The sequence below is a fragment of the Hyperoodon ampullatus genome, assembly GCF_949752795.1.
Source record: "Hyperoodon ampullatus genome assembly, chromosome: 20".
Taxonomy (NCBI): Eukaryota; Metazoa; Chordata; class Mammalia; order Artiodactyla; family Ziphiidae; genus Hyperoodon; species Hyperoodon ampullatus.
The window spans coordinates 9,432,201-9,445,186 of NC_136933.1; the positions used below are offsets into that span (position 1 = coordinate 9,432,201).

General features: G+C 43.1%; 1 protein-coding gene across 3 annotated transcripts in view; it reads right to left on the reverse strand.

The window, feature by feature from the left end:
- UNC5D (unc-5 netrin receptor D) overlaps positions 1 to 12,986 on the reverse strand; it is a gene marked incomplete at both ends in the record, with an annotated part of 603,454 nt that overhangs the window by 206,747 nt on the left and 383,721 nt on the right. For all 3 annotated transcript variants that reach the window (XM_079726836.1, XM_079726834.1, XM_079726835.1), the window contains one exon: positions 10,736 to 10,839. In XM_079726836.1, the coding sequence (XP_079582962.1) occupies positions 10,736 to 10,839 (104 nt within the window). The remainder of the gene's footprint in view (positions 1 to 10,735; positions 10,840 to 12,986) is intronic.

The following is a 12,986-nucleotide window of genomic DNA, read 5'->3' on the forward strand; positions in this document are numbered from 1 at the left end:
AGGGAGGGAGAGGGAGGGAGAGGGAGGGAGAGGGAGGGAGAGAGGGAGAGGGAGGGAGAGGGAGGGAGAGAAAGAGAAAAAGAGAAAGAAAGAAAGAGTTTAGGGAATTCCCTGGTGGTCCAGTGGTTAGGACTCTGCACTCTCACTGCCAAGGGCCCAGGTTTAATCCCTGGTTGGGGAATTAAAATCCCACAAATTGTGTGGCATGGCAAAAAAATAAAATAATCTTAGAAATAGAGTTACAGATATAGAAGACAAACTTATGGTTATCAGGGGATAAGGTGGGTGAGGGATAAATTCGGAGACTGGGATTGACATACCTACTATTTATATATAAAATAGATAACTAATAAGGACCTGTTGTATAGCACAGGCAATGCTACTCAATACTCTGTAATGACCTATATGGGAAAAGAATCTAAAAAAGGGTGGATATATGTATATGTATAACTGATTCACTTTGCTGTACACCTGAAACTAACAACACTGTAAATCAATTATACTGCAATAAAAATTTAAAAATAAAAAAATAGAAGTGTTTAGAGAAAGGGAGAAACTGCTGTCCTTACTTGAGCAGGCCACACGAATTAAATTAGGTATTTCTAAGAAAGAAATGAGTGTCACCTGGGACGGCCAGGGATGAAGTCAGAGATTGGCTGGGTTAGTACAGATCCTCCCAGACTGTGAAAATGACAGACAGATGGAGGATGTCAAGGACCTTCCAAAGAGAAATGGTTACGGGGACACAGAGATAGGACTGTAAATAATACAGCCAGAGAGTAGTGCTTGGAAAGAAAGAAAGCTGAGCATGTGAAGCTGACCTAGAAGAATGTAGAAACAAAAAGTTAAGAGGCGGCAAGACCAGTAACTACACTACCTTTGTCATCTCATTGTGTGTCTCTACCCTTGGCTTTGAAAAATGTTAATTCTATCTTCCAGGTTTCGCCCCCCAACTCCAGGAATATAGAACAAGAAGAAAAAAGAAAATAAATACGAATCAGGAGCTTTAGATGGCTTCTTTTCTTCCTCGGTAAGGAACCAGAGCTTCTCAGATCAGGATATGGTAGAAGTCAGTCCATTAATAAGATTTAACTTAAGGACCAGTATTAATGATGAGGGTATCTGGGCTGTAGACATTCACTTTTTAAATAACTTATATTAACCTCATTTTCCCATCTCTCTTACGATAGCAAATTTCTTTTTGCAGGAATGTTTTTAGAGAAGTAATTTACGGGCACTTAATTACTAGCATTTAACCAATTCAGCATTCCCTTTTCTAAGAGTCCATTAGGTTTCTGTTACAATATTATACATTCCAATCAAATGTCGCTTTCTGCAAAGGTCTTCATTGTCAGTCTCCTCAAAGCAAAGTTTATCTGGACTATTAGACATTCTCTCTCTGCTTTGGCTGTACCAAATTAATTACTTATACCTGAGGTCCACCGCTTCAGAACTTGGGCATCTCAACATTTCTCCAGTGGATTATTAAGAGTCTCATTTTTTAGGGCTTCCCTGGTGGCGCAGTGGTTGAGAATCCGCCTGCCGATGCAGGGGACACGGGTTCGTGCCCCGGTCTGGGAAGATCCCACATGCCGCGGAGCTGCTAGGCCCGTGAGCCATGGCCGCTGAGCCTGCGCGTCTGGAGCCTGTGCTCCGCAGCGGGAGAGGCCACAACAGTGAGAGGCCCGCGTACCGCAAAAAAAAAAAAAAAAGGAGTCTCATTTTTTAAATAAAATCCTCATTTCATAGTCTGTTTGCTTGAGGTTAAACATAATAGTCTAGTGACTCTTGTATGAAACAGTTCAATGTCATAAGATTCTCTCCTGGATTTTATGGTGATGAACACATTTGAAACAAACGAACCTTTAAGAATACCCTCACAGAGAAGAAGGGGAAAAGGCTTCTGACTTGAAAACTGTCTGGCACCAGTCTCGCAGAATTATTAAAACAAGTCAGAGGTATTATGCAGATCCTATTGTTTATACATCAGCAATAATGAGAGATACGAAAGGGACCTTAGGAGGATGCTAGCCCCTCTCCTTATTTTATAGATTAAAAAGAAAAAAAGATCACAGCCCACAAACAGCCTTTAGCTTACAATGACTTGCTTGGTTCCAATGGCCACTCTCAGGTATTCATCAAAGGCATCCTTGAAAGAGTAAGACAGGGCACAAGCACTGTCATGCTCAGGATTCTTGATTGCTAGCAACTAACTCTGCTCTGGCTTGTTTAGTCAGGAAAAGACTTTATTAAAGAATATTAGCAGTGCCCAGAACCTCCAGGAGGGCCAAAGAGCCCGACCGGGCTGCCAAGTAGCCAGGAACAACGACCAACCACATCGCAGGGGAAAGGGACGGTCACTTGGCAACACCCTCACAGTTCAAAAACCATGACGCTGGGCTTCCCTGGTGGCGCAGTGGTTGAGAGTCCGCCTGCTGACGCAGGGGACACGGGTTCATGCCCCGATCTGGGAGGATCCCACATGCCGCGGGCCCGTGAGCCGTGGCCACTGAGCCTGCGTGTCCGGAGCCTGTGCTCCGCAACGGGAGAGGCCACAGCAGAGAGGCCCGCATACTGCAAAAAAAAAAAAAAAAAAAAAAACCATGATGCTGACACGGCTCGCAACCATGAGTCCTGGGAGAGATGCCAGTTCTTCTGGCTGCCCCTAGGAGCTGGGCATCTCCGCCACCACCATCCTTTCCAGAGAAGGATGTCCATACAAGTACCACCTCACATTGCTCATTTCTCCATCCCATCTTGGGTGAGAACGCCTGATGAGTGGGCCTAACCACAAAGACGACTAGAAAATTAGTTTGTCAGCTTTTACCTTAGGGAGGTTAAGACTTAAAAAGAAATTGCCTAAACATTAGAAACTAGGACAAACGTCCACCAAGTCTACCAAGATTGACAGAGCTTCCTTTTATTTCCACATGGGCATCCGGAAGGAAAATGATCTTCTTCCCTTAAACTTCCCCCACCCCCAATAATTTGTCTTCTAACACTTGTGTGATTCTGACACACTTTACAGAACAGAAAATACATTTTTTCATTCTGCTCCTGGGACCTCCCCTTTTTACACAAGAATGCCAAAGCCCACTTGGTGGCCAGCAGAGAGAAGGGAACCTTCTCCAAACTCACACTACATTGGCTAAGGCTCTTGACCTTTTTTAAAATTACTTTTTTAAATTGAAGTATAGTTGATTTACAATGTTGTTAATTGCTGCTGTAGAGCAAAGTGATTCAGTTATACATATAGACACATCCTTTTTTCATATTCTTTTCCATTATGGTTTATCACAGGATATTGAATATAGTTCCCTGTGCTATACAGTAGGACCTTGTTGTTTATCCATTCTATACATAATAGTTTGCATCTGCTAACCCCAAACTCCCAGTCCATTCCTCCCCCAGCCCTCCCCCCGGCAACCACAAGTCTGTTCTCCATGTCTGTGAGTCTGTTTCTGTTTCATAGATAACTTCATTTGTGTCATATTTTAGATTCCATATGTAAGTGATATCATATGGAATTTGTCTTTCTCCGTCTGACTTACTTCACTTAGTATGATAATCTCACATTGCTGCAAATGGCATTATTTCATTCTTTTTTATGGCTGAGTAGTGTTCCATTGTATATATGTACCACAATTTCTTTATCCATTCACTATGGAAAATAGTATGGAGGTTCCTCAAATAACTAAAAAGAGAGTTGCCATATGATCCAGCAATATCACTCCTGGGTATATATTTGGACAAAACTATAATGCAAAAAAATAACATGCACCCATATATTCATAGCAGCATTATTCACAATAGCCAAGACATGGCCCTTGACCTTCCTGACCTTTCTAATTCCAGCACCATCTTGACTCCTTGATGAGATAAAAACAAGAAGATTGCCCGGCATGCAGTGGCTCAAGGCTAGAATCTGTCAGTTGCTTGGCTTTGGGCTTTAATTCTCAGACATTGAGTTATTTTGAGGAGGCTGTTTACCTTGATGTGTGCAGAATTAGCCTTAGACACTAAGCCTTTAGGGCAAGTTTTATTGTCCAAGGCAAATATAACCTGTTAAGATTTACAGACTTTATTAACAGCAATAACCATTTTACAACCAACATCAGTAAATCAGGGTTTATTGAGAACTCTACAATTTTAATCTGTGGAAAAGCATTAAAATGTCGGATTTTCATTGGACATAATTTCTAACTTTTATGAAAGATAGATTTTCCATTTAACTAGGGAGTATAAAAAAGTGCAGTGTGGGATAATGAATTGTTTTGAAAAGAGCAAATTGGTTTTAACTAAACAATGGTGTCAAACACTAAAGAGCTGCCATCTTTCGTTAGAACTGCCCCAAGGTTAAGGTTAAAAGCAACTGTAGTAACAAATACGTTCTAATACATCTAGTGATAGGATGAGCTCATAGCATTTAGAAAATCTTGAATTATCATCTGTTCACATTTCAGGTATTTTAGGAAAAGCGTACGACAAATTATTTCATCGAACCTGTGTCTATATGAGTCTGGTGAGAACCTCCGAGTTCCTATGCCGTTTTTCAAAAAGTGTTTTTTTAGTAACAATAATGCCATTCATAAGACTCTTTCATGGGGTAAGCAAGGTGAAAAACATTGATAGTCACCAGCTTCCATAAATAAGCTTTTATTTCCTCCACGCACAAGATTACAAGAGAGGAAAGCAGGAAACTTTATGGTGGCTTCATCCTCTGATGAGCTTCAAAGGCGAGAACAAAGGGCACAGGCTGGGGAGCCCACGGTGACAAGGGATGGTCTGAGCAGCAACCTTCTTCATGGGGCTCAGAATGTGTCAGAAATTGCAAGAGTTTTCAGCTTTAATCTGGATCCCCAACCATAACGGAGCCCTACATCCTCCTCTGAGAATCAAAGGCTTATGATGCTTTAGAAAAGGAGGAAGAAAAGAAGCCACAATAATCTCTACTATTTATTTAGTATTAGAAACTGTGTTAGATGCTTTGCAAATTCTTGGGTTTCCTTCTTCTTTGGTTTGAGCAATCCTACAGGAAAAGTACTGTTCCTACTTTCAGATGAGGACTCTGAGGTTCAGGGTGGCTAGTACTGCTGTAGGTCCTAGAAGTTAGGAGGTGCTAGTCCGTGTCGAATCCCAGTCCGTTCGACTCTGAAGTTCCTACTTTTCCCCCCAAGACGCCAAACTAACAATCCTCAGTTCCCTTTCAACCATTTCCAGACGCCATGGCTGTATCCCAGGACAGAGACCCCTGTGATATAGACATCAGTATGTGCTCATCAGAATATACCCAGGGCCCTTCACGACAAGGAGATCTGTCGGGGCCATGGCCAAATGTGGGGAAAATTGTAATGAGAGCAGAGATTACCCTTATCCTCTCCCCTTCATATGCCCCCTTTTCTTCCCCTCCAAGCCACCCTGTCTGGAACTGTAGACATTCAGTACTTCTCATTTCCCAAGATAGCATCCAACCCAGGCTCCAGGTCCTCGGGAGCACAGAGACTCCAGGGCTGCCCTGCCCCAGGCTGCCTGTTACCCTCAGCTCCCAAAGCCTCTATTCTCTCTGTGCTCTGTTCTTAGTTTTATCACCAGATTACCTATTTCAAGCAAAGAAACACAGCGCTTAGAGCAGATTTAGGATTAGCAAATTAGCTAGAAGAGATTTGAAACAAAAAACTCTATTTCTAAGGGTGGGTGGAATGTCAGGCAGCAGAGCAAGCAGATATGCTATCACTGGCCTAGGGGCTCCCAAGCTTCATAAAGGCTTTGGGGGAAACCAGCTAAACCCACCATCTCACTAAAAAGAAACACAAACTATCAAAAAAAGAAAGATCTGAGCTTTAAGGTTCAATTGGCTTCTTGGTGATCTGAGAGCTTGGACAAGTTCTGTAAGATGGACGGAAAGTACCAATAGCTTTCTAGCATCTCACAGCAGTCTTCTGCAAATTGAATGAGATAACATAGAGAAACTACTAAACACAGTGCCTGGCACACGGAGATACTCCATAAATGGTAGCTCTTTCTATGCTTATACAAACTACCTTCTCTGGTCATATAGATGGAGTTAGTTAATTGCCAAGTAAGTTCTACCTTGCAGAGAGAAGACAATCGTGTATGTCTTGTGAAAGTAAGACCCGCCCCCAAGGTTCCTTTCAATGTGCCAAGTAGGAGACCTCCACCTCCTATGCCACTGCAGGACAAAACCAGCTGGTACACCAGTAGCCCTGCCAGCCACAATTCCTTCTACTGATGACCCCTTGGGTCCCACAGGAGGTGGGTAGGAAGGGAACCAGTGGTGCAGTGGAGAGGGTGAAACACCATCTGCTCAGGGAAGATAACTCTGACTGATGCTATTTCACAGTGACCATTTCACAACTAATCAATTTCCAAGCACAGTTCCCAGTTCCCGCCATTCCGAAGAGTCATTACTGTAGGTTCCTCGCACGACTGTGAGGTCAGTAAGCACAAAAATACTCTTTGAGACCTGAAGACCCCACGACAGGCACTGGCAGACATCTCCACCCTGCGAGACCCCGACCGTGGAAGGTATGAATGTTTTCACCTTCCTTCCCTCTCTGTGTCCGTCTCTCTCACAGCTTTCTTCTCTGGGTCTGCCTTCCCTTCAACAAAAACACAGATGTTGGTGGTAATAACTAGTGTGTAAGCTATTGCTGAAACTAAAACAGCTGTAAATATTGGTGCACAGATATAGGTAGTATCCAACTCACAAGTAAGTGAAATTTCAAAGTAACTCAAGTGTTTGGAACCCAGATGCTTTCCCGCCTTAAGATAATGCTATAAAAGCTTGTTAGGGGGCTTCCCTGGTGGCGCAGTGGTTGAGAGTCCGCCTGCCGATGCAGGGGACGCGGGTTCGTGCCCTGGTCCGGGAGGATCCCGCGTGCCGCGGAGTGGCTGGGCCCGTGAGCCATGGCCGCTGAGCCTGCGCGTCCGGAGCCTGTGCTCCGCAACGGGAGAGGCCACAACAGTGACAGGCCCGCATACCGCCAAAACAAAACAAAACAGCTTGTTAGGGGCCCGCAATAGCCATTAACCCACAGTGTAGCTGAAACACTCTCTATTTTCACCTATAATACAAAATGTAGAAAACAAAGCTTTCTCCTCCACCTCCCACCTCAGCTCAGAATTTCTGTTTTAAACCATCCTACAGCCACAGCTGCTCCATGAAATGGCCCTCTATTTATTTTCAGCCAGCCTGGCTCTGAAATTTATTTCTAATGACATCTACATGCCTAAAAATAAGAGTGATATGATGTCAAAAGGGGAATGGGGAGTGGACTGAGTTCAAGAGTGGCCCCCTTCCAAGTTTCATGTCCACACGTAAACTGTGCACGTGACCTTACTTGGAAAAGGGTGCACTGTGACCCAGAACATTAACACGAGTCCTTACTGGGTTGAGGCTGGCCCTAATCCAGTAATTCATGTCCTTATAAGAAGAGGAAAATTCAGACACATGGAGATACAGAGACAAGAATAACATGTGAACTGTCTGTAGTAATGTGTCTACTAACCAAGGACACCAAGGATTGCCAGAAACCACCAGAAGCTAAGAGAGAAACTCATTTTCTAGAGCCCCCAGGAAAACTAACCCTGCCTGCACCCTGATTTCAGACTTCTGGACTTCAGAACTGTGAGAGAAGCCACCTTTATTGTTTTAAGCTACCCAGTAAGTAGTAATTTGACACAGCAATCCTAGGAAACTAATACAGGAAGTAAATACCTACAGTGTGGAAATCTGGCAGGAGGGTAGGTACCAGAAAAGAAAATATACTTTCTTACTGACATGTCTGGATTTATTGTATTCCCCCCTCCACTGTTCAACAACTCTTGCAAATGTCTTCACTAACATCAGTGTGTGTGGCTGTTGGAAGTTTCTCACATCCTGATCTGCTCCCGTGGTTACAGCTGAAAAGCAGATCAGAAGCAAATAAAGATGGAAAACGAATTGAGTCAATAGGCACGACTCACTTGCCTTCAAGAACAGGGTGCTGGGGCAAGAAACCTTTGGACGGATGTCCAAAGAGCTGCTTCAACTTCAACCCAAGTTCAGCTTTTCCCAGGTAGGTGAACAGCTAGGAAGGCTGCTTACTTCCTAGAGGCTAACCCCTTTCCCCACAGGACTCCTCCCTCCCGACCATGGCCCCAGAGAGCCTCAGAGTCCTTAGAATTCCTAAATCCTTGCAGCCTCTGGGAAGATGTTTCAATGTGTGTGTGTGGGTGTGCATGCATGTGTACACACTCATGCACGCATTTACACACCAAGGTGTATTTTCCTCTTTGGCTATTATTCTATATACTTTTCCAGGTTGCACATTCTTTACCCTTCTCTCTTTTGTTCTTTGTTTCTACTTAGTCTTCAAAGACCGAGTGAAAAAGGTCTTACCCATTTTCTAGTACCAGAATAGGAGAAAAACAAAACAAACAAGAGTCTAGTGGATTTCCCAGTTTTGTCTGGGGCTAGTCCTGGTACAAGCTCAAATATTCAGGAATAAAGGCAGGAAACAATTTTTCATTCATATTCAACAGCTATTTATTGAACATCTGGGTGTGAAAAGCACTGTTTTATGTTCTGGGGATACAGCGATAAAAAATGAAAGAAATTCCCCTCATGGAGCATAAGTTCTAATAGACAGAAAATAAGCCAAATAAATACAGTATGTTTGTGCTAAGAGCTGAGTTAATATAAAGCAGAGAAAGGGGCTTGAAAGTAGACATATAGGGTAGGGAAGTGACATTTTCATCAGAGTGCCCAGAGCAGGCCTCACTGAGCAGGTGATACCTAAGCAAGCCCTGAAGGAAGGGATGAATCGATGTAATAACTGGGGAAGAGTGTTCTAGCAGAGGGGCCAGCATGTGCAAAGGTCCTGGGGCAGTTGCATGGCTGGTGCAGCTGAGGAAGAGTGAGGAGGCCAGTGTGGCTATAGCAGGGTCAGAAGCGAAGAGCAGAAGATGAGGTCAGAGGCAAAAGCAGGCTAGGTTATGCTGGACCACATAAGGTGCCAAAATAAAATAGACTTTTACTCTGAGTGCTCTGGGGACCTTTTGGAAGACCAAACAGTTATCGCTTAAATAGGTGCAAGACCTTTGGTGGGTCTTTGGTCTGAGCATCCGTTTTCTTGCCTCTAAACTGCAAAGGCTGTGCCAGGGAAATATCTAAGTTCTCCTCCAGTTGTAAAAATTAATTTCTAGACATCTAGAGAATGTTCGGTTCCCACAGGACAGCTAATAAAACCATGACCTTCCTTCCGTCTTCATTCCTCTCTGATGCTGGCAAAGTTGACAGAGTGACCCAGCCCAGGCCTGGAAGGAAGCCTGGTTATGAGAGACAGTGGTGACTACAGCAAACTGCTGGTACCCAAGTCAGACTCCCAGAAGCACATGGGGCATCCTCAATGAGATTGACATTCACCTGGGCACTCATGCCCTGCTGCCTGTCCCCCTGCTTGGGAATCCAGGGCACACTCTCTACAGAACAAGGCGGGGGCCAAAGGAGATCAAATATCTGTTTGTTTCACATTAAATATTGGGTTGGCCAAAAATTTCGTTCGGGATTTTCATAAGATGTTACAGAAAAACCCAAACGAACTTTTTGGCCAGCCCAATACAAATCTAAAAATAAGCACTTTCCTTTCTCATCATTTCACATCATGCATGGAATGTTCACTTTAATTTTCAAGTCCATTTACTTCATTTCAGGGAAGCATTTGAGCTTGGAATAGTGTCCACCCTGCAGGCTTCCTGTCTAGATGGGCAAGTGTACATGTTTTTTCATTCCCTTGATACTTTGCACTCCTTTGTCCTTCCAAATGCAAAACCCCTAGCAATGTTTGCTAAAAGGCGAGGCAAAGGATCCTTTTTTGTTGTTTTTTGTTTTTTTAAATCTCTCTACTTCTCAGTGACTAAACCACGGCTCTTAGGCCAGTTTCCTAGCTTCCCAGAGAGAAGCCACAGCTGGCCTATCTACTGCTTGACTCAGGCCTACATTTATAAACACAGGATTCTACCAAGTATTCTTTATACTTCTGAGTACCCCTGTGCAATACTGCCTTAATAACCATATTACTAATCCATCAGAACCTCTTTTAATAGTGACTGAAAGGACACCATCTCTACTACCACATTGTGTTATTACTGATAATTATATTCGAACCATATGATAGAAGTTTCTAGAAAACAAGGAGCAAAAACCACAGTGACTCTGGATTCCTGCTGCCTCACTGTGAACAATGGATAACTGATCAGAGACCTGTGACTTCAACACTTGTAACCCTCATGCCAGCGCAGCACCTAAAACCCAACAGATACTCCTGGAATGTTTGTCCCGTAAGCAAATAAAGGATGAGTCAGTGCAGACACCCATGAAACTTGGCACTAGGGCCTGACCTCCTTCTCTCTCTGCACTTTTTCACGTGAATTTGCCTGTTAGATTGATCCAGAAGTCAAGGTCAGATGGAGGACACAGGAGATGCTGCCTGTACCACTGAGGTCCCCAAAAGCAAAGGCACAGAACAAATCCTACCCGGGCTGCCTAGCAAGAGCTTGTGTCAACAAGAAATTAGAGGAGAGACAATTTCCTCTTCCAACTTATTTCCATCAGTCTCTTCACCATCTTTAGCAGCTGGGGCCAGGCAGCAACAAGGCCATACCCAGGCTGGCTTTCATCACCTGTAGCACACAGGACTCGGGCCCTCCCTCTTGGGAACAGGCCTGGTCTTACCTCGGCAGCAGGAACTCCCTCAGGCGGGCGGCAGTGCAGCACGATCATGCCTTCGATGGGAACCTCCCTTCCCTGCGGGTCTTGCTCGAAGTTTTTCCGTAAATCTGCAAAGAACATGAAAGATAAGACACTTTGCTCTGGGGCCAGTAGGATCCACATTTGCTCCAAAGATTATAAAATAATCTTTTTTTAAAGAATATTATTATTATCAGCTTCAGTTGTGAGCTGAACGTCACAACCTAGATACACACACAAGTCACTGGTTTCAGGGGTTCCTAAATATTCACAAGCATTTTTGTTAAGAAAGAAATCTTAACAAAACTGTCCCTAATGTTCTATATGGAGGTGAAGGATAAAAGATTTACTGGGGGAGCAGGAAAAGAAAAAAACCTCATTATTTCATGAGTCTCTGCCAGCATTACCTACTTAGTATCTGATAAAGCACTTGGCCTAATTGCCATCCACAGCTGTTATGCAGTTGAGATGCACGTGATTTTTTTTTTATTAACTAAAGAATGCATTATTAACCTGTAACCTCTGCCATTCCCTTAACCCTCTAGGGAGCTCTAGAAGATGGTAATAGAGTGAGATTACCTATTAGTCTTTTATTTGTAACCAGGGAGAAGAGGCAACATTCAACCACAACGAAATCTATAACCTATCCAACCAAACATATAATTAAAAAACACAACGCCCTCCAGTCCAACGGCAATGCTGGGTATCCATGTAGTGCGTTTCATGGAAGGCTCCAGGCTCTTTGCAAACAAGCTGCACTATTAACCTTTTACACATGGAAGGGTGACACTTGGACAGGTTAATTGGCTTGCCAGTGGTCACGGAGAATATTAGTGCCGGTGATGGGGAAAAATTCACCAAGTGTCTGGACATCAGTATCTGACTGCTCACCAGCAAAGCTTTCTCAGGGAAAAGGATACAGGGACAGTTCGAAAGAGAGAAAGAGCATCATTTGCACAGCTTTCCACTTAAGCATATGCTTCATTAACAAGAGTGGGAGTTGGCCTTTGCTTCTTTTTGAGGTGTCATAACAACACTTCGATAATTTTACAGCATGAGCTTAATTCCCACTGGCACTTGAAGGCCTGGGATGGTGGAGCAAAGACAGTTTTACTAGTCTTTCGAAGATTCCCCCCTCCCTCCCGGACAATGTATTTTTCTTCCATCGAGGATCTCAAATTACAGGCTGTGGATTTATTGATTTAATTTTCTTTAGTGCTACAATAACATGAAATATGTTCTCTGTAAAGAGCAGAGCTTCAGAATCAGTTACATCTTTATAAGTTGTATAAATACATTAAACTTGCTTTTAGCAAGTCAAAAACACGCCATGAATAAAAAGCACAGCAATCCATGTATTCACTTTCTTCAGAATTTTACTATTAATGTTTTCCCTCCCAGAGGCAACTGACGTCTTCTGTCAGTAGTGCTGTCTATTCGGAGATCTTCAGGAGTATATTTGAAGCAAAGGATCTTACAAGGACTCACACTGTAGGCAGGTGGCAGGATCTATTTTCCCATCTCTCTGCTGTCCCCCAAATTGTAAAGCCAAGCTTCCTTCTACTGGAGATCTGTGAATTGCCACAGCCTTTACGATTCAGAATTTCTGACTCTCAAGTGTGAGGAAGTTCACATAACTGATGACAAAGCTACAAGTGATGAAAATGTGAATAATCCCCAGGATGAAAAATCTCACACCTGCAAAATGTGACCACAAATTCTCCTTTGCTCTCCCCCAAGGGATCCTTGAGTCAGAAATCCTCTTTCTGTATGACTAATATATTCATCAGGACTATAGTAACCCCCTTTATCCATGGAGGATCCATTCCAAGAACCCCAGTGGATGCCTGAAACCACAGATAGCACCAAATCCTATATATACTGTTTATTCCCATGCATACATACCTATGATAAAGTGCAACTTATAAATTAGGCACAGTAAGAGATCAACAATACTAATAATAAAATAGAACAATTAAAACAATAGACTGTAATAAAAGTTATGTGAATGTAATCTCTCCCTCAAAATATCTTATTGTACAAATTTAATGCTTTTCCACCTTAACTAAGTACTCATCATGTATTCTGGCCATTATGGGGTATGATGGCAAAACTAGCATGAATTTCTTTTTCCTTCTCACAATGTCACGGATAGAAGATTTGTGCTTACTATAGATCTTAGCAACCTCAGCATACAATTTTTTCTTTCTTTTTTAAGTCAAGAACTTTCACTTTT